Raw genomic sequence first — 22,792 nt, forward strand, 5'->3', positions numbered from 1 at the left:
AGCAAACTCATGTCTACTTGGGAGTCACTTTTACGAGCTCGAGCAGCCGCTTCTCCATGACAGATTGACTAGGGGATACACTGCACTTTCCCTCCTAGAGAGACAGTGCCACCAGACACACTTCCAGTAGCCCAGGGCGAAGACGAGCATCACATGATAGATTGACTAGGGGATACGCTGCACTTGCCCTCCTAGAGAGAGAGTGCCTCTAGACACTTCCAGGAGCCCAGGACGAAGGGCTGGCTTTTTGACACACTAGTGTCTCCGATGATGATGTATGCATCCCCATTCTGGGCACCATGCTTATTAATGGCAAATTGGCAGTGCATATAGCATCGATGCTATCTAGATTGATACACAACAAACCATCTTTCCCTCTCTGTATCATTCGAGCAGAGTTTCCTACAACGCCTTTTTCCAGACTGTCATGCGGGTAGTGGCAGTCGATGCGAGGGCGAAGCCTCTCCAAGTACACTCAGATGCGGGTGGAAAGATGTTTTCATTCCTCTTGAGCATGTTGCTTGGCCTGCACTGGTAGGGAAAGGTTTCTATAGACTCCATGCTCTGCTGTGAAGCTAAGGTGGAAGAAGATGAAGAGGTGTAGCCCAATCCACCTTGGGAGGAGGGGGTGTGGTCTGAAAGGGAGCAAGGAAGGTGGCAGGTGATGCACAAGGTCCAATAGTGTTCACAGATACACACAGCAGTTTGGAACTGCAATGGAGCACTTTGGACACATCCTGGGAGGATGGAGGAGGTCATGGAGGGACGGGACATCATACTACTTACAGAGACGCACTAGAGCCCAGAGAGGGGGCTACCCAAAGTAGAGGGCTATCAGTGGGAGTTTACATACAAGGGGACCACACGACAGAGCACATCGAGAGGATCTGGAGGTATAGCGGTACTCTTCAAGCGAGAGCTATAGGAGCGCCTATAGGTGGTAACACGTGACCATGAGGCTAGATACATGTGGATTAGACTGCAACTCTCAGCAGACAGGGTGTTATACATTGCTCTATGCTACTTCTCTCCTAGAGGATCGAGATATGCCATGACAGCAGAGGATGAGAGTAGAGGCGAGGAGGGAGGACACAGGGCCATTGGGAGAGTCACCATATGCAGCCCTTTCAGATGAGATCATACACTACTCCAACCTGGGGGAAGTCCTCCTTATGGGGGACTTCAATGCACAGACACAGAGCCGACAGTGCGACATGGATAACACCAGATATGGTCATCACTTACTTGAGCTGGGAGCGCGACACCATCTCGTTATTTATAACGGGATGAGACAGTGGCAGGATTCAAGAGCACTGACATGCTTTCCACGATCAAGGGGACTACATCATGGGGTCCATGGAGACCACAGGCAGTGACATCTTTCACCATCCCCCCCTATCCTATTGGTGCAGATCACATGTACCTCTTACTGTCTCACTGGCGAGCTCCACACCAGCACCCACACAGCCCACACAGGCATCGCATACAACTTTCTACTTCACCCATGACTTGGCAGACATATATGAGCATCATGTATATGACGGGCTATTCCCGATGGATCCCCTGTCACCTCTAGACACACTCACCACCCAGCTGTCATGGGGGCTGTAGCAAAGAGGCGTGAGCACACAGAGAGAGAGGCGTAGAGCTTCGAAAAGAGAGAGAGAGAGATCGTACGATTTGGGGGAAAAACGTTAGGGCATTTTGCCCTTGTGTTCCCTTTTTATTAAAAGTAAGGTCTTGAGACCTTTCTAAAAGTCTTTGGCCCAAGTTCAATGTGAACTTGGCCAAGGACCTTTTTTAAAAAGAAATCCTAAGCCTTCAAAAAAGGCCATGTACAAAGATATACAAAAGTACATAGAGGGGGTCATTTAGGCCTGTAACCCAACAACCTCCCACTTAAAGGCATAAATGGCGCCTTTAAGCTAAGTCACTCCCACCATCTGTATGCATAGCTGATGTTGTGCTTTGGGTAAGCACTTAGTGAGAGCATCTACAGGGTTTTGTGACGTATGTACCTTAACAACTGTGATAAGGCCATCCTCAAGCACTTCCCTAATGAAGTGATACCGCACGTCAATATGCTTTGTGCGCGCATGGAACATGGCAATCTTTGCCAGACATATGGCACTCTGGCTATCACAACCAAGCATAGGTGCCTTGTGAGGCAAACCAAACTCACTGCATAATCGTGCCAACCATATGGCTTCTTTGGAAGCCTCAGTGGCTGAAATATATTCAGCCTCTGTAGTAGACAGTGCAACTATCTTTTGTAGTTCAGAGCACCATGAGACAGCACCTCCTGCAAGAGTATATACATAACCACTTGTGGATTTGCGTGTATCCACATCACCAGCCATGTCAGAGTCACAAAATCCCTTCAATTCCAAAGGACCCTTACCATAACAAAGGCATTTGTTTTTAGTCCCTTTTAAATACCTCATAATGGACGTTACTGCATCCCAATGCAATTTGCCTGGATTAGCCATAAATCGGCTCACAACTCGCACTGCATGGGCTATGTCAGGCCTAGTAGCAACCATAGCATACATAAGTGAACCACAAGCTGATGCATAAGGAACACCTTGCATATCATTGGTTGCCTGATCAGATTTGGGGCAATCATCCTTGGAGAACTTAACATATGGCTGTAATGGCACACCAAGAGGCTTTGCATTAGCCATGTTAAACCTGTCCAGCACCTTTTCAATGTATTTTTCTTGAGACAAATACAATATGCGCTGGTCCCTTTGCCTTCTAATCCTTACTCCAAGAACATGTTCAGCTGCCCCAAGGTCTTTCATGGAAAACGCAGATTTCAGCTGCTGTTTAAGAGCATCAACAGTGCTTCTTTTCTTCCCAGCAATCAACATATCATCTACATAGAGCACAAGAATGATAGGGCTGCTATCCTCATCAAATTTTGTGTACAAACAGTGATCTGCATGGCTCCTTTTGTACCCATGTTTGAGCATGAAAGCATCAAACTTTTTGTACCATTGTCTAGAGGCTTGTTTCAGCCCATACAAGCTTCTTTTAAGCCTACATACCAAATGTTCCTTTCCAGGAATAACAAAGCCCTCGGGCTGCTTCATGTAAAGTTCCTCATCAACATCGCCATGCAAGAAAGCTGTATGCACATCCATTTGGTCTAATTCCAAATCAAGGGCAGCCGCTATGGCAAACAATACACGCAAAGTGGTCATCTTCACTACAGGAGAGAACACTTCCTGAAAGTCTATGCCCTTCGTTTGGGCATACCCCTTTGCAACCAGCCTTGCTTTATACTTGGGTTTTGCATCAACTGTCTTGATTTTATACACCCATTTGTTAGGAATGGCTTTCCTTCCCTTGGGCAATTCCACCAAGTCCCAAGTATCATTCGAATGCAAAGCTTTGATCTCTTCCTGCATAGCAAGCTCCCACTTCTTACTGTGCTCACATGTCTTTGCCTCTTTATAAGTAAGAGGCTCCCCCTCATCTGTCAGCATAATATAATGCAAAGAGGGATCATATCTACTCACATTCCGCCTAGGACGAGTAGATCGTCTCACCCAATGATCCACATTATCTGGTAATGGGTCTACATCATGTGGCACAACAATATCATCAGCAAAGGGCTGTTGTACATCATTTTCAGCCCCATTTTCAGCATTGTTATGTGGCTGCACATGCCCTTCAGGAGCCTCATTTTGCTGTCCAACATCATCTGGCTCAAACACCACTGGTTCATCAACATTTTCAGTCATATGTGGTGCATCCTGAGGGTCAAAATCAGGCCTAATAGGTGGCTGTACATGCTGAAATTTGACCTTTTTATGGTCATCCTTAGAGGCACAATTGTTTTTAAGCAGCTTTGCCTCATTAAAAACAACATCCCGGCTGCGCACAACCTTTTTGAGTTGAGGTAACCAAATCCTGTAGCCCATTTCACCTTCTTCACCATATCCCATGAAGAGGCCTTTAATGGACTTTGCATCCAACTTACTCCTCAACTCAGGTCTTATATGCACAAACGCTTCGCAACCAAAGACGCGTAAGTGATCATATGAAGCAGGTTTGCCAGACCAAACCTCCTCAGGGATGTCACCTTTCAAAGACATGTGAGGGGATCGATTACATATATGCACTGCAGTTTTTAGAGCTTCTCCCCAAAATCCATGAGGGAGATTAGCTGTGGACAGCATGCATCTCACCCTCTCACATAGAGTCCTATTATATCTTTCAGCCACACCATTAGAAGAGGGGCTGTATGGAACAGTAAGCTCCCTCTTAATGCCCAAATTTTCACAAAATTTATTAAATTCACCACTTGTGAACTCGCCCCCATTATCCGTACGCAAGCATTTCAGCTTTCTACCTGTTTGGGTGGTCACAAATGCATGAAACTTCTTAAACGCAGCAAAGGCTTCATCCTTAGATCTGAGCAAATGAACCCAAATTTTTCTAGAATGATCATCAACAAAGGAAACAAAGTAGTGTGCACCCCCCATAGATTTGGCAGGCATGCTACAAACATCAGAATGTACAAGATCAAGCACATTAGATTTGCGAGAGACACCGGAGTAATAAGAACTCTTCACTTGCTTGCCATATTGACATTCATTACAAAAGTCAAGCTTTGTGCCTTTAGCATCAAGCTTATTCAAATTACAAAGCTTAGTAAGGCCTTTGTGGCTCATATGGCCAAGCCTCTTATGCCACAACTCCATATGTGAGTTAATTTCAGCCAAAGCAATAAATTTGCCCGACAAGGCCTTTCCATGCAAGCAGTAAAGTGTTCCTTTCTTTGTACCTTTCACAATCAGCCTTGAGCCTTTAGTCATTTTCCATGATCCTCTCTCAAACAAAATGCTGTAACCATGCATATCCATCTGTCCAACAGAAAGCAGACTCTTCTTGATTCCTGGCACATATCTAACATCATGTAAGACAAGCTCATTTGTGCCATCTGTGGAAAGATGCACAGTGCCAATACCCTCAATGGAACATGCATGATTGTTTCCCAGGTATACATGGCCATGGCTGCCTGCAACAAAAGTAGAAAAACACTCCTTGATAGGAGTCACATGAAATGAAGCACCGGAATCGACTATCCAAGTCTGGGATAATGCATCATTAACAGTCAATAAAGCATCAATTAGATCACACTTGGTGATCTGCATATCCTGTGTATGAACATTGAGAGAGGCATCAAGCTCATGAGCCTCATCGGCTGACAAAGTGGCACATAAGATGTCTTCTACATCTGACAGCTCCTCAATAACAACACTAGAGGCCACATTGGCCTTCTCCTTGTTCTTTGGGCTGTCCTGTGCATCTGTCTTGATCTCCTTCTTCTCTTTCTTTTTGTCTCCACCACTCTTCTTCCTTTCCAACTCTGCCTTATAGTACCTGCAGTCAGGTTTCTTGTGACCTTTCCTGCCACATTGATAGCATGTCACATCACTCTTGCCTTTGCTGGCATTTCCCCTTTCTCTACTCTTACTCTTACTCCTTTGTGCATAATCAGTCTTCTTTTCTGTCCTGCCTCTAACCATGTTGGCTGAACTGCCACCCTCTCCACTTGCTTTCCTGCTGATTTCTTCGTTCAATATAGAACCCCTAACACCATCAAAGGTCAAATTGGGATTGTTTGACAATGAGACCACCAAAGTCTCCCAAGAATCAGGTAGAGTCATCAGCAAGAAGATAGCCTTGAGCTTATCTTCAAAAGGGGGCAAACCTGAGTCCTGTAACTGAGATAAAGTACCTGTAAACAACGACAAGTGCTCTGCAGCGCTCTTGGACTCATCTAACTGCATGCCAACAAGTTTCCGCATCAAATGCACCTGATTAACTGGGGTCGTATTCTCATACGTTGCCTTCAATTTCTCCCACAACTCAAACGCATTGACAAGACCCTTGAGGTCTACCAAGATCTCGTCAGAGACGGCCATTTTAATGTAGGTAATGGCTTTCTTGTTCAATGTAAGCCATGCTGCATCTGACATATCTTCTGGCTTCTCTGCTTCAAGTGCCCTGTCACAATCTTTAAGGAAGAGGATTCCTTGAATCCTATCCTTCCAAAGATCAAAACCTGTTCCCTCAAACCGCTTGATCTCAAAGAGATTCTTGACGTCAGAGGAAGTCGATGCCATAGTTGCACAAACGAGAGGGCTTAAGTGCTGAAATTTTTGGGCAAACTGCACCAAAACCAAACTGTAGCCTCACCGCAATGTGCACAGCAACTCCAAAGGGTCACAGGAGCAAATCGAGCCAAAATATGCAAGTTTAGGCAAGAATAATCAATTCTGAATTTTCTGCGCAGAAAATTCAGCAAGCTGATTTTTGCCCAAAAACAACAAAAAATTGTTGTTTTCTACCTCACAAAGCGTACATAATGCAAAAGCACAGCCTTTGGGAGCATATGTAGGTAAAAGCCCCAATTTTTAGCATAAATGTGCAACAAATTGACTCGAAATAGGCATTTCGCATCCAAAACTTGCTTAATGCTCGCAAATTACATCAATTAATACATTCCCCAATCGAAATACATCACATGTACATTTGCATAAACCTGCGCAAATCTGTAATTTGCTGTAAAAAACCCTGTTTTTGACCTGTTTTTCAGCAAATTTGGCTGATGTAGGGTAGTAGGGACCATGTACAAGTGTTCCCACAACTTAATACATCAAGATAAAACCTGCACTTCGCTGTAATAACCTGTTTTTGACCAGTTTTTGACCTAAAAACAGCCTGTTTTGGGCTGTTTTGTCAATGCCGGCACCCGTAGGGACCCGGGAAACAAGGGGCTTCGCGATGGAAAGCAATTTTGTCGCGATAGAAAAACCTTTTTACTTGCTGTCCAGCCACCTGCTCAGAAATTTGGGAAACCCTAGAGGCTCTGATACCAGTTGAAAGGGAGCAAGGAAGGTGGCAGGTGATGCACAAGGTCCAATAGTGTGGTCTGGGGGCTGCAGCAAAGAGGCGTGAGCACACAGAGAGAGAGGCGTAGAGCTTCGAAAAGAGAGAGAGAGAGATCGTACGATTTGGGGGAAAAACGTTAGGGCATTTTGCCCTTGTGTTCCCTTTTTATTAAAAGTAAGGTCTTGAGACCTTTTTAAAAGTCTTTGGCCCAAGTTCAATGTGAACTTGGCCAAGGACCTTTTTTAAAAAGAAATCCTAAGCCTTCAAAAAAGGCCATGTACAAAGATATACAAAAGTACATAGAGGGGGTCATTTAGGCCTGTAACCCAACAGTGGTCTAGTGGTGTTAGGCACATCCTGGGGGGAGGGGGGGGGGGATATGATTCGGCACCGGACTGGGGTGAGGTTGTTCCAGCTTTGGTGGGGGTGGGTGTTGTGGGTTTGTTAAGGTGAGGGAATGGGGTCCGCTCACCACTTGGTGCAGAGGTGGGCCCAGGATCCTGGGGAGGTATTGTTGGGTATTTTGGAGTTAGTTGGTGTGAACACCCTCTTTGGGTGTGAACAATCCTTATTTGGTTTTGGTCAAAAGATAAGGCTTGATGCCTATAAAAGCATGTACTTGGTTGGTTCTATTACAATGAGCATCATGCAATCTCTCTCTTGTTTGCTACATCTTTCCTACTATGCTAGGTATAGGGTACAATAAGTGATGGGATATGCGAGAGCTTAGAGAAAGAGATAGAGAGAGAAAGAAAGAAAGAAAGTTGTATTAACGTCTTCAAAAGGCCAAAATGACCTATGAGACCAAAAGGTTACATCATATCCATGAGGTACATCATCCTGGGTACAAAATAGTAATAAAGAAAGATAACAAAAATCTAGAACTTTAAATCTGATCTAGGTACATGAGCAGAGAGCTCTCATATCACCCTAATACATCCCTCATGGGCTGCTGTGACATGGTGCTCAAGGTGGTAAAACTGAGCTGGCGCGAGAAGGTCCTGCGATGATGGGAGATGATGGCCCGGAAGAGAGAGAGAGAGAGAGAGAGAGAGAGAGAGAGAGAGATATTAACGTCTACGAGAGGCCAAAGTTGGCCTATGAGACAAAAAATAATACAACTGTGTTCTTCCGGTCATCGGAAGAAAAGAAACAATAGAAAAAGTGTGCATGTGTCTGGATACAACTGTGAATCATCATGGATCGGTGGAGCCCATATACAAACAATATAAGGGGTGGTGGGGATGTGGATGGAGTGCTAAGGCAAGATGCATCTCTATATGCTGAAGGGGTAGTACAAGCATGCTATGCAGATCTATGTCTAACTCCATCCATGACCATAAGGGGGATATAAGATATCATACATCGCTGATGCTGAGGCTGTGAATGGCATGAACATGTACCCTGAGAGAGAGATGTGATAGCAAACAACATGAAAATATTAGATCCTACTATGCCAGGTATAGGGTACAATAAGTGATGGGATATTGGAGAGCTGAGAGAAAGAGAGGGAGATCTAGATGTTTCATCTTGTATAATGTCAGAGGCCGAGATCTTAGCTTTCAGTTTTCAGTTTTAGTTTACTGTTTCTTTTTCTTATTTCATCCATGATGAGATTTCATGGACACTATTTATACATCATTTTGGTCTCATAGACCCTTTGGGTCTTTTGAACCCGTTAATATAGCTTTCTATCTCTCTCACCAACTCGTCATGTTTTGAACCTCCCATCTCTCTCTTTGCACATGCTCCACTTGTAGCACCATGAATGCTTACATGGTATCAGAGCGACCTTAGCTATGTTTCATACACCTGCAATGATACTTTTTTTGCTGCCACCTTCAATGATGCGTTTTTCTGTTGCTGCCATCATCACTGCTGCATTTTTTTGAGCATTGCGTTTTTCATCAGAGCAGCCGCCACATCAGAGGTGTGCGTTTCTCTTCAGAGCTTCCCCCTATGCTCTGCCTGAGCTTCTGTGTGCTCTTTGCCACCCCATGTACCTCTCCATGATGCACCATCATTGCCGTTCTCTGCTGCCGTCGTGCGTTGTTGTTGTACTAGCACCGGAACTGTCTGCTAACTTGTGCATTTGAACTCGTGCATTTGGTGTCGCCGCCGCAACTGCTTATGTGAGGAGCCGCCACAACGTCGTCATCTGTGAGGTCAGAACCGGCTCTTCTCTACAAAAAGCATTTGCTTGGGAGGTCAAGAAGTAGCCCACAACAGTGCTTATGCAAAAACACACATCATCTAAGCCTATAGAAGAAAAATGCAAGGCAAATCAGCCCGCCACACCATCTTCTGTATGCATCTTGGTCAGTATACAATGAGGTTTGTAGTGCCTGAAGTCACTCCCTACATTCATTTACAACAATAGGCATCAACAAGAAGGGGAAATCGTTGTGGGTGGACTCCATTTCAGAAATGTGGGGGTTTTCAGAATTGTGGTGTCACGTGCATCCCGCACTTGGATGCCACGTAGACATTTCTGTACAGAAGGTGCAGGACCTGGGATGGTGAACTGGTCCCATGTGAGCCGAGTCCGGGACGAGTCAGCCAGGGATCCATCTCAGTTGTCCGAGGTCAGGTGTGCACTGTCCTGCACATGAAGCAGTGCCAGTCCGCGCTGTGAGTCTCCCTCTGGAATGATGTCAGATGTTCTGTGTATCTGGTTTGCAACTGGATGCCAGGCCTCTGTAGGCATGTAGGTTTGCATGTAGAGATGGGGCCAGCCCATAGGGCTACCCCAGTGCGAGGATTTTGCACTTGCACTTGTAGTGTGGGCATGGGGGAGGTGTAGAACCACCCCCAAGGGGCCAGGAGGGCCCAAGCTGTGCCCACCAGCCAAGGCATGGGCTGGAGGGGCTGTCGGCCAGCTGTACTGCTGCTGGACAAGCAGCCGACAGGGTCTAATACCCTACCCAGCTAGTCGGCCAGGTGTGGGGGGCAGTCCCACACCCATGCGCATGGTGCCTAGCAGCCAGAGTGCTGCCCCAGAAGCATGCGCAGGCTGGACAGCATGGTATAGAGTGTGAAAACACTTTATTGAAAATACCTAGTCGTGGGGATGTTATTAGCTGGCCGACTGGATGCTGAAGGGGGTATAAAAGCCCAGCCAAGAATTCATTGTAGTCATCTCATAATTCACCAAGTGCTCCAAGCAAACAAGGGCCAGGACAGCCAAGAACATTGCTAAAGCAAAGGGGTGAAGGACTGAAGGTCAAGGGCAGGTTTTCCAGCCAAGAAAAGGTCAAGTACTTTGTATTTGTTTTCAGATTTACATCATTCTAATAAAGTAAATACACCATCCGTGGTGGGGGCCCTACAGAGGGTAATTGGGACCCAATACTGTGTCCTCTCCATCTCCCCCTTCTCTCTCTATTTTTCTGCACATTGTCTTTCAGTTTGTGCGTTAATTCCGTCGCGAAAAGAGTGCTAATTTCTGTGTTTTGAAGTACCGATCCTTCTCCGAAGCTTCCGCATAGTAGAGTCCCACACTTGGATTCCACGTAGACATTTCTGTACAGAAGGTGCAGGACCTGGGATGGTGAACTGGTCCCATGTGAGCCCAGTCCGGGACGAGTCAGCCAGGGATCCATCTCAGTTGTCCGAGGTCAGGTGTGCACTGTCCTGCACATGAAGCAGTGCCAGTCCGCGCTGTGAGTCTCCCTCTGGAATGATGTCAGATGTTCTGTGTATCTGGTTTGCAACTGGATGCCAGGCCTCTGTAGGCATGTAGGTTTGCATGTAGAGATGGGGCCAGCCCATAGGGCTACCCCAGTGCGAGGATTTTGCACTTGCACTTGTAGTGTGGGCATGGGGGAGGTGTAGAACCACCCCCAAGGGGCCAGGAGGGCCCAAGCTGTGCCCACCAGCCAAGGCATGGGCTGGAGGGGCTGTCGGCCAGCTGTACTGCTGCTGGACAGGCAGCCGACAGGGTCTAATACCCTACCGAGCTAGTCGGCCAGGTGTGGGGGGCAGTCCCACACCCATGCGCATGGTGCCCAGCAGCCAGAATGCTGCCCCAGAAGCATGCGCAGGCTGGACAGCATGGTATAGAGTGTGAAAACACTTTATTGAAAATACCTAGTCGTGGGGATGTTATTAGCTGGCCGACTGGATGCTGAAGGGGGTATAAAAGCCCAGCCAAGAATTCATTGTAGTCATCTCATAATTCACCAAGTGCTCCAAGCAAACAAGGGGCAGGACAGCCAAGAACATTGCTAAAGCAAAGGGGTGAAGGATTGAAGGTCAAGGGCAGGTTTTCCAGCCAAGAAAAGGTCAAGTACTTTGTATTTGTTTTCAGATTTACATCATTCTAATAAAGTAAATACACCATCCGTGGTGGGGGCCCTACAGAGGGTAGTTGGGACCCAATACTGTGTCCTCTCCATCTCCCCCTTCTCTCTCTATTTTTCTGCACATCGTCTTTCAGTTTGTGCGTTAATTCCGTCGCGAAAAGAGTGCTAATTTCTGAGTTTTAAAGTACTGATCCTTCTCCGAAGCTTCCGCATAGTATAGTCCCGCACTTGGATGCCACGTAGACATTTCTGTACAGAAGGTGCAGGACCTGGGATGGTGAACTGGTCCCATGTGAGCCCAGTCCGGGACGAGTCAGCCAGGGATCCATCTCAGTTGTCCGAGGTCAGGTGTGCACTGTCCTGCACATGAAGCAGTGCCAGTCCGCGTTGTGAGTCTCCCTCTGGAATGATGTCAGATGTTCTATGTATCTGGTTTGCAACTGGATGCTAGGCCTCTGTAGGCATGTAGGTTTGCATGTAGAGATGGGGCCAGCCCATAGGGCTACCCCAGTGCGAGGATTTTGCACTTGCACTTGTAGTGTGGGCATGGGGGAGGTGTAGAACCACCCCCAAGGGGCCAGGAGGGCCCAAGCTGTGCCCACCAGCCAAGGCATGGGCTGGAGGGGCTGTCGGCCAGCTGTACTGCTGCTGGACAGGCAGCCGACAGGGTCTAATACCCTACCCAGCTAGTCGGCCAGGTGTGGGGGGCAGTCCCACACCCATGCGCATGGTGCCCAGCAGCCAGAATGCTGCCCCAGAGGCATGCGCAGGCTGGACAGCATGGTATAGAGTGTGAAAACACTTTATTGAAAATACCTAGTCGTGGGGATGTTATTAGCTGGCCGACTGGATGCTGAAGGGGGTATAAAAGCCCAGCCAAGAATTCATTGTAGTCATCTCATAATTCACCAAGTGCTCCAAGCAAACAAGGGCCAGGACAGCCAAGAACATTGCTAAAGCAAAGGGGTGAAGGATTGAAGGTCAAGGGCAGGTTTTCCAGCCAAGAAAAGGTCAAGTACTTTGTATTTGTTTTCAGATTTACATCATTCTAATAAAGCAAATACACCATCCGTGGTGGGGGCCCTACAGAGGTTAATTGGGACCCAATACTGTGTCCTCTCCATCTCCCCCTTCTCTCTCTATTTTTCTGCACATCGTCTTTCAGTTTGTGCGTTAATTCCATCGCGAAAAGAGTGCTAATTTCTGAGTTTTGAAGTACCGATCCTTCTCCGAAGCTTCCGCATAGTACAGTCCCGCACTTGGATGCCACGTAGACATTTCTGTACAGAAGGTGCAGGACCTGGGATGGTGAACTGGTCCCATGTGAGCCCAGTCCGGGGACGAGTCAGCCAGGGATCCATCTCAGTTGTCCGAGGTCAGGTGTGCACTGTCCTGCACATGAAGCAGTGCCAGTCCGCGCTGTGAGTCTCCCTCTGGAATGATGTCAGATGTTCTGTGTATCTGGTTTGCAACTGATGCCAGGCCTCTGTAGGCATGTAGGTTTGCATGTAGAGATGGGGCCAGCCCTTAGGGCTACCCCAGTGCGAGGATTTTGCACTTGCACTTGTAGTGTGGGCATGGGGGAGGTGTAGAACCACCCCCAAGGGGCCAGGAGGGCCCAAGCTGTGCCCACCAGCCAAGGCATGGGCTGGAGGGGCTGTCGGCCAACTGTACTGCTGCTGAACAGGCAGCCGACAGGGTCTAATACCCTACCCATCTAGTCGGCCAGGTGTGGGGGGCAGTCCCACACCCATGTGCATGGTGCCCAGCAGCCAGAATGCTGCCCGAGAAGCATGCGCAGGCTGGACAGCATGGTATAGAGTGTGAAAACACTTTATTGAAAATACCTAGTCGTGGGGATGTTATTAGCTGGCCGACTGGATGCTGAAGGGGGTATAAAAGCCCAGCCAAGAATTCATTGTAGTCATCTCATAATTCACCAAGTGCTCCAAGCAAACAAGGGCCAGGATAGCCAAGAACATTGCTAAAGCAAAGGGGTGAAGGACTGAAGGTCAAGGGCAGGTTTTCCAGCCAAGAAAAGGTCAAGTACTTTGTATTTGTTTTCAGATTTACATCATTCTAATAAAGCAAATACACTATCCGTGGTGGGGGCCCTACAGAGGGTAATTGGGACCCAATACTGTGTCCTCTCCATCTCCCCCTTCTCTCTCTATTTTTCTGCACATTGTCTTTCAGTTTGTGCGTTAATTCCGTCGCGAAAAGAGTGCTGATTTCTGAGTTTTGAAGTACCGATCCTTCTCGGAAGCTTCCGCATATTACATGTGGAGAGCAGCAAGGGAAGTTTCGGATAGAAAAAGTTCAATGGCATTAACTTCTCAACGTGGTAGACAAAGCTTCATCTTTATCTGATAAGGATAGTTTATGGTCCGTGGTCAACGTCATTGACAAGTAACTAGACAACAACGAAGGAGCTAAGAAGATTCAAATCTGGCAAGACCGAAATGACAAGGCGATTTCTCTCATCGGGCTTGCATTGTCCAACCATCTTGTTCATCACCATGTGGACTTCAGCAAGAGTGCCAATGAGGTATGAGACAAATTGGAAAATTCGTTAGACAACAAGATAAGTTTTTTTTGAAGCAAGAATTTTTTTCGTATAAAAATGAGTGAAAAAGAGACATTGGGAGAGCACTTGAGCAAACTTGGCTCCATTCTGCAAACTCTCAAGCTTGGGCATTCACTATGACCACTGCACCGATGAGGAAGATTATGGTTGGGCCTTATAATTCCTATTATGTTTGAGTCATGGGTTCTCTGCTCGGCAAGTCCCCCAAAGTCTGAATTAAATATGTTGTGTGTTTCCTTTTTTGTACTGCTCGATCACTCTTTACCTTGCTTAGAGCAAGGAGGGGTTGCCTTGATAGACTGATGTTGAATACTTAGTTTCATACTATCATACAAAGTAATCATCCCTTTTCTCTTCTTTCTTTTCTTAATTTATTTTTCCTGCCTTTTGGAGATTGTTTTTTTTTTCAGTTCTTAGAAGAACGTCAGCGTGCTGATTGCCTTGAATTTGTGCTTTGATAGGCTTTGCTGACAGAGGAAGAGAACTTGTTAATAATAAATAGGTTACATCAAGTTTTGCGACCATTTGTTCTGCGCAGATTGAAACAGAAGGCAAGTGCTAGTGGCTTCTTCTAGTCTTACTTCATGCAAGAAGCATTCTATTCTCCTGCAGTTTTATCGATGAGTGTTGTGTTCATGCAGGTTGAAAATGAGCTCCCAGAGAAGATTGAAAGACTTGTAAGATGCAAGCCTTCTGCATATCAACAGCTGCTGATGAAGCGAGTGAAAGAGAAGCTGGGCTCTCTTGGGCATGCAAAGGTAACATGATTTGGTTCATGGTTTTATTGTGAGTTTTCTTTCTTAGTTCTGCATCATCTATAGGAGAGTGGCCTCTCACCTTACTTATATTTGACCAAGTTCATGACTCAAATTCAGGGAAAAGCAGTTCATAATACTGTCATGGAGCTCCGAAACATTTGTAACCATCCTTATCTCAGTCATCTTCACACAGAAGAGGTAGATGGAGTTCTGGTTTGCCACATGAAAGTTCTTATTAACCACTGCACTTTTGACACATTTCTCTACTACTTGGTGGTCAGGCTGTGAGATTGCTTCCTTCACACTACCTCCCTCCTATTCTTCGTCTGTGTGGAAAGCTCGAAACTTTGGATCGAATTTTGCCAAAGTTAAAGGCCACGAATCACCGGGTATTATAGGCACTCAACTTGTATCTTTTGAATAGTAATACAGAGCCTTTAAAGTGTTGAAGTTACTAGTAACCTTTTTTTTGACCAACAAAAGATCCTTCTATTAGTTGAAAGACCCGTAGGAGGTTGCAAGTACAATGCAAAAGGAAGGGGGAGCTTCTTGGCTGGCCGCTAATGGGGTCAAGATCTTATCCAAGACATACTTAGAGAATGGGTACCAACATGTGCATTTTGAAAGCCTCATGAAGGATGAGATAGTGTGAGTGGATATTTTCCTCATGAATGGTAAGTACGACGGAGTATGAGTTTTTGGTCATGCCTTAGGCTTGACCTGCACACCAGCTTCCTTTTTGGGGACATTATTTTGTTTAATCACGTCTTACTTGTTTCTACGTGAGTAGATCAAGTTATCAAGCTTTTGAAGGACACTTAGTTCAGCATTGCATGGAAGTCTGAGGTTTTAGCAATATCTGGGTGCCAAGATTGGGGTGCTTGTGACTTGGAAGGCCTTCGATGTCAGGTTCTTCATGGGGGTTTTTCAAGGACACTGGTTCACATTGATCTTGTTTCCAGGTTTTCTGATTGTTGAAGCTAGGTGACCAAAGATTTGCATGGCTCTTGTGACTGAATAGGTTAAAAAATCCGCAGCCTCTCCTTTTGCTCTTAAGCCAACATCAAGGCATGGTGTTTCCTTTGTCATCACATATGAAACAATCATGCCATTGGTTTTTCTTGCAACCATGTAACAAAGCTCAAACTCTGGTGGTGATTGATCAGTACAGCAAGCTGTATCAGATTTCTCCAAACCTATGCGGGGCAGTCCCAATTACCATGCACTGACCTATAGGGTGACTCAATGAATTTTTCTTTGAACAAGATCTTTTAGGACCCATGAGTTTTAACAGTGATTTTTTAAGCTATACACTTAGATAACTACGTTTCTGTATATGTGTTACATGCTAAGCAGTTGATGTTTTATAGATTCTTCTATTCTCTACCATGACAAGATTGCTGGATGTCATGGAGGACTACCTTCAATGGAGAGGATATCAGTATCTTCGGCTTGATGGCCACACAAATGGAACTGATCGTGGTGCATTGATCGACCTTTTTAACTCTCCTAATTCAGAGGCTTTCCTCTTCTTGTTGAGGTCTGCTTTGCTGTTTTTGTACTCCCCAAAAACTAACTTAGTTATTTCTAAGCCCATACAGACATGTTTAGGGCATAGCAGATCAAGGAGGTTATGTTGTTTATCTGCCTTCTTTACTTGGGGTACATATTTCTTGGAATAGCATTCGGGCTGGAGGGGTTGGAATCAACCTTCAAGCAGCAGATACTGTGATACTTTTTGACACAGATTGGAACCCACAGGTTTGTTTCTTTACAAATGATTGCATGTTTCCCAGTAAGTCTAAACATTGCCTTATAGTTTTGGCTGGTACAATCAGATGCCATTACAATGGACCTGTTAGCCTTACTCTCTTGGTCATGCAGGTAGATCTTCAAGCTCAAGCAAGGGCACATAGAATCGGACAAAAGAGAGATGTGCTAGTGTTGCGGCTAGAAACAGTACATCAGATTTCCTTACTATTCTATCATCATCTGTGGATACTTTTCTTAGTGTAACACGGACAAACATGTTATGACTTTTCCAAGGAGCTAATTTAGCCTTTTATGTTTCCAAAATTTTCTCCTGATATGCTTAATGTAAAGGACTGTCTGCTGAACAGGTTCAAACTGTGGAAGAGCAAGTTAGAGCAGCAGCAGAGCACAAGCTTGGTGTGGCAAATCAAAGCATCACTGCAGGTTTTTTTGACAATAATACCAGGTAAGAGGAGCCCTCTAGATAATCGTCACTAGTTTTGTAAAGCATGCATATTAATTTAAGAGCTGTAAGAGTTTTGCAAAAGGGGTACTTGGGTTGATTTGATATGTAAAGATTGTCTGGAGAGCTGCGTTGCTGAGTCATCAAATTCCAATACCTGGCACAATCCAACTATCTATATACTGTTGGCACACAAGAACCTAGTGTTAGGGTTTATATGCCAATGCTGAAATGAGGAAAATGTTGTAACACATCAAACCAGCAAGGATCCAAAGTTGAAGAACGAATCTCACAAATCAAAGCGGAAACTAAAGGGAAACAAACCTTAAAACCAACCAAAATCTCAAACAAAGAAAAGGGACCCGGAACCTCAAAAACCAAACAAAATTAAGGACAAGCAAATGGTGAGGTTGAAACAAGAAGATCAAATGAGGATATCGAGCTCTATTACTAAGGACCCCTCTAGGGTGGAGGACCAAACCACTAGTGTGGGCGGTGGGCTCTGATACACACACACACACACATAGGCAACAAATCTATTGAGAGAGAGGGAGAAGTACTTCCACGTAAATGAGTCTAAGTGCCACAAATTCGGAAACGTATACACATAAAATCTTATCCCATAAATGACATCATGGCATAATACATAGGCATCTGACAATACATAATCATGCTTTGAAACCACTGAAACAACAATATGAAAAACCTGCACAAGACAGCACTAGGGGATGAAGTTGGCCCCCAACACATCCCCCCACACCCCCCCCCCTCCCCCCCCCCCCCCCGCGGCCCCCGAGGTATCTTTATTACCAACAGAGTGTTCCAGTACAAGAGAACGGGTGCCAGAGAGTAAACACTCTACAGACTAGCACCAGATACATCCGAAATATGATGAAAACAAATAAAACAATTGCCTGAGACCTCAATCTCAGCCTTCCAAGAGTTCCTCGGGCACAACCATACTCTAGTACGTGATCACACCCTCTAGTAGTAGTGCTGTCCCGAATAACTAGTCATGAAAACCCTAGTTCTAGCCACCCGCCGAAGGTTCCACCTTATGCTGGTCATAGAGGTATTATACCTACGACACGCATGATCGAAAGATATTTCTTCTGGCAAAGCATGCGTAAAGACATTGAGGCATATGTACGCTCATGTATTACTTGCCAGAAGGTGAAATTTGATAGGCAAAAGCCTCCAGGTTTACCATTTTGGCCGTGACACTTGTACATATAAATACTCCAAGAAATACAAATGTATTGAGGTGGGGGCCGACCCTTTCCGACCCCAGTGCTGGTGTCAAGTGTTATTGGTCATTTTCAGTTTTAATGTTGCTAATAATGTCCATTATTGGTATTAGTTAAGTGCTCTAAAAATGTGTATTTTGTCATCCGATTTGTAGTCCTCTTGTAGGGAGCCATTACATCATCCAAATTTCAGTCATTTTTATCATTATCCAATAAAGCAAATAAACCATCCTTGGTGGGCGCCCTTCAGGGGGTGAGGATGAAATTTCAGCTTTCAAAGCTGAATTAAAGACCTCATTTAAGATGTCAGATTTCGGTCTCTTGCACTACTATTTGGGCATACAGTTTGTGCAAATAGATGACGGCATTATGATGCTTCAATACAAGAACATACAGAAGCTCCTCCATAGTTTGGCTTTCAAGATTTCTACCCCAATAGAAACAAGGCTTAAATTGAGCATGTATGATGCAGGTGAGCCTTATGACATGAGTATGTACAGCACAGCAATCGGCTGTCTCATATATTTGTGTGCAGGGTAGATCACTTTAACCTACTGCTCCTATACAAGATAACATTGCAAATCTATTTACCAAGGCATTGCCTCAAGAGAAGTTTGAAGCTTTCCGCAAAGCTTTAAGCTTACTCTTCTACAGTGAGTGATTTGCATCCTTATACAGGTTCACATTACCACCGCAAGAGGGATTTGAGGACAAATGCTTATATGTAGTGCTGCATGTGAGCAGGCACTAACTCTAAGGACACTTTTGTCCTATGGGTTTTCCCCTAGACATTTGGTGTGAAAGGACAACTAGACTAGGTTTAGGTTTATTATTATCACTTGTACTTAATGTCATATTTCTAACTATACATATGTGTAGGAACACCATGGCAGGGTAGGTATAGACCCTGGTGTGTGTTCCAAGCATGGTTTAGTAAATGTGGAAGGACTAATGTGGAAGGACTCCATGGAAGAATTGAGATCCTAGTGTGAGCTCTTGGCATGGTTTGTTACATGTGGAAGGACTCCATGGAAGGATTGAGATCTAGGTGTGAGCTCCTGGTATGATTTGTTACATGTGGAAGGACTCCATGGAAGGATTGATATCCTGGTGTGAGTTCCTGGCATGCCTCAGTACATGTGGAAGGGCTTCATGTAAGGGTAGATACCTTGGTGAGAGTTCCTGGCATGCTGATGAAGTCTCATGGAAGGGTGGACACCCTGGTGAGCATTCTTTATACTTGTATGGGCGGTGCCCAAGAGGGGTTCTGTACAAGATGAATAAGTTGGGAGATGAAATCCAAAATATTATGTATAAAGCATTTGTGTGTGTTTTGACATGCATGGATGACTTGTCTTAGCTGCCTCGACAATGCCTGGTATTTCCGCTTGTGATTGTCCATGGGCTACAGGGACGCCTAGAAACCCTGTGGACGCGTGTGTGCACACTTGTTTGGGACTGAGGCTGTCTTATGTGTTTTGCAAGTGGTAAGTGGAGAAGCCAAAAGCAGCTAGGCGCTTCCTTTCCAACTGTTTTTGGAGTGGAACACTCCAGGGTTTGAGGATAGGTGTCAGTTTGGCATGCACAACAGCTCTCCAAGGCTGATATATAGCTGATTGCTTGCCTCCATAGCTACTACAAATAGAAGATTAGGGCATTGAATGTGAGAGTGGTGGGATGGAAGGAAGGAGCCTCGCTGAAAGAGGACGCCATAGCACTATGCAGAAAGCTGGAAATCGCTGATACCCCCTTCGTCGAGGCATGGAGGGTGGGCAAAGACACCACCAAGGAACGCAAACTCATCCTCAAGTTTGCGGGGTTGGAGGCAAGGCAAGCATTCCTAACCAAAAGGCGGGCACTAAAAGGAGAAAAGACTTACCTCGAAGATGATCTCACACTAGCAAAGGTGGCACACAGGAGGGAGTGCATGCCACGCATCTTGGATGCACGGAAGGTAGGGAAATGGGCAGTGTACAGAGATGGGAAGGTGATCATCACCGAGTGACGTGCCGAATGACAGAGCGAGACCTTTGAGACCAAGCTAGAGATTAGGTTTGGAACTGCAATGGCGCCTTGAGGACGGATGCAGGTCTGTTCGAGGAGACATTTAGAGGGAGAGACTTGGTCTTATACACAGAGACTCATCAGTGCCAGGGGAGTCGGCTTCCAGAGGTGAGAGGATACAGATGGGAGTCTGTTCACCGCCCACACTCACGCACAGTAGGGGGTTCTCGGGGTCGGGAGGGGTGGCTTTACTATATAGGGAGGAGCTTCAACATGTGATACAGGTGGTCGGACGGGATGAGGCCGCACGGTTTTTGTGGTTGAGGATCCAGACAGAGAGGGCCTGAGACATCTACCTTGCAGTGTGCTACTTTGCACCCTCCAATTCTAAATATGCCACCCATGGAGAGTCCCCGTACCTGCCCCTTTATGGTGACATTATGAAGTTTTCCAGTATAGGGGACATCCTCTTGGCTGGAGACTTTTTTGCCCGCACCGCAGGTGCACAGGTATCCTTCTTTGAGACAAATAATCCCATGTACCAGGAGATTGACACAATGGGTACAGATCTGGAGTGGACATCATAGGATACAGCAGCCCGCACAGACTACGGAGAGTATCTCTTAGCCCTCGGCGGGGCTCATAAGCTAGCCATTTATAATGGCCTGGCTAGATGGCCTAGATCCAACTCCTTCACCTCCTACCCCTTCGGACATGGAACTAGTACAGTGGACTATCTAATGGGATCCCTCTCTTTGATCCCACTCATTCCGGAGTTTACCATCTCTCCTCGCCCCATCAGTGTTGCAGCCGACCATGCATACCTAGCCTTCTCCCTCACATGCCGATACACCATGCAACCACCTGCTTTGCCCCATCACCGTCCGAGATACCACTTCACCAGAGAGACCTCTTCCATCTATTCTGATCATGTCTACCGCATCCTCTCCGACCTCGACCCCCACATCCCACTTGATGAGCTTACTACACACCTCTCAACCACCCTCCATACGTCCGCTGCAGCCGCCTTCCCACACTCAAGAGCCACCCCTACATCACCAGGAGGGACTGTCCCACAGAATAGCTGGTACGACGAGGAATGTCGTGATACCCGAGCCTGTCTACATCGGGAGATGGCACTAGGATCCACCACTCAACAGCAGGCGCGAGTGATCTTTCGACGTCTCACACGGAGAAAGAAGAGAGCCTACCTAGCCAAGCTTGAGCAGGAGCTATACCAGCTATTTCTTGGAAGGGACTGTAAGGAGGCTTGAAGGATCTTCCAGGATCATTGCCTTCCAACTCCAATTACTTCACCTAGCACCTGGCACACCTATGCCACCTTTCTCTACCATGCCCTCGAGCAGCCACCTCTCCCATCCACCTGAACCTCGTCCCCCACACTCTTCCTTCTTTCACCTCAGCATGGTGAGAGATGCTATTGACAGGATGCGGACTGGGAGAGCACAAGATCATGATGGACTCCTCACCAAGCATTTCTCCCATGCTAGGGACACACTAGCCCCTTTACTGGTTCACATGTTTAACAGGGCTTTATGGGAGGGCTTCCCCGTCAGCTGGTCATCGAATACTATTGTAACTATCTTGAAAACAAGTGACCCCATGGACCCCAACAACTATAGGACTATCATAATTGGTCACACCTTGGCCAAGATTTATGGTTCGATTTTGGAGCATGAGCTTAGTAGATGGTCTGAGGAGCAGAGACTCAGAGCACCGGGGCAGGCAGGCTTCAAGGGCACTCCACACTAGATCATATCTTTACACTACGGGGGATCATTGAGGGGAGAGCTCACGGGCAATGGATATACTACTGCTTTGTGGATTTCCACAAAGCTTTTGATATTGTCCCACGGGCCAGACTGATCAAGAGACTGCAGGATATGGGAGTGCCAGAAGAGATGCTGTGGGGGATCATTACACTCTATGAGTTAGTCACAGGCAGAGTACGGGCTCCAGGAGGTGACTCAGAGATCATACACAGCACTATCGGGGTGAAGCAGGGCTGCCCCTTGTCTCCTACTCTATTTGGTCTATACATTGACGAGATCTCGGATTACATAGATAGACAGGGAGGACCAAGAGCACATCTGGCAGTCTTGATACCAATCCTCTTGTATGTAGATGATATTGTTCTTATTTCCGATTCACCAGAGGGGCAGCAGAGGCATTTGGATGCATTACGGGCCTTTTGCGAGGACTAGGACCTTACTGTGAACCTTGAAAAGACCAAGATCATGATCTTTAACACCTCCTCACAGTGGATAACTAGATTTGTAGTAGAGTTTACATACAGTGGAGAGTATGTTACCTCATATGTGTACCTTGGGATCACTTTTGCTGGACCTCAGGTCTCAATGCGGAAGGCGGCGGACGCTAGATTGACTAGGGGATATGCGGCCCTTGGCTTGCTAGAGAGGCAATGCCCACAGATACATTTTCACGAGCCGAGGACGAAGCTTTGGCTATTTGATACTCTAGTTACACCTGCACTACTGTATGGTGCCCCCATCTGGGGTCCTAGCTTATACCACAGGAGGAGACAGAGGAGAGAGCCGGCCGAGACAGATACAGAGGAGGATGGGTTCATCATCCGTCCACGCTACATGGACATACACCTATCCTTTGGGGTGAGATGTGCGATTGGCCAGATCCGCACCTCGTCCCACCAGCTGAGAGTGGAGACTGCCAAATATGGGCCTAGGGCGGTCACACCAGAGGACAGGATATGCCAGCTCTGTCACACA

General features: G+C 46.3%; 1 protein-coding gene across 1 annotated transcript in view; it reads left to right on the plus strand.

Annotated features, from left to right (window-relative positions):
- The window catches only part of LOC147613998 (uncharacterized), a 113,952-nt gene that overhangs the window by 51,731 nt on the left and 39,429 nt on the right, over positions 1-22,792 (plus strand). Inside the window, exons 18-25 of the mRNA XM_086781989.1 lie at positions 14,262-14,351; positions 14,442-14,558; positions 14,676-14,756; positions 14,840-14,947; positions 15,929-16,098; positions 16,241-16,319; positions 16,443-16,517; positions 16,679-16,776. Of these exons, the coding sequence (XP_086638115.1) occupies positions 14,262-14,351; positions 14,442-14,558; positions 14,676-14,756; positions 14,840-14,947; positions 15,929-16,098; positions 16,241-16,319; positions 16,443-16,517; positions 16,679-16,776 (818 nt within the window). The remainder of the gene's footprint in view (positions 1-14,261; positions 14,352-14,441; positions 14,559-14,675; positions 14,757-14,839; positions 14,948-15,928; positions 16,099-16,240; positions 16,320-16,442; positions 16,518-16,678; positions 16,777-22,792) is intronic.

Source organism: Cibotium barometz, chromosome 43 (genome assembly GCF_041138505.1).
Source record: "Cibotium barometz isolate CiBa-2024 chromosome 43, ASM4113850v1, whole genome shotgun sequence".
Classification (NCBI taxonomy): Eukaryota; Viridiplantae; Streptophyta; class Polypodiopsida; order Cyatheales; family Cibotiaceae; genus Cibotium; species Cibotium barometz.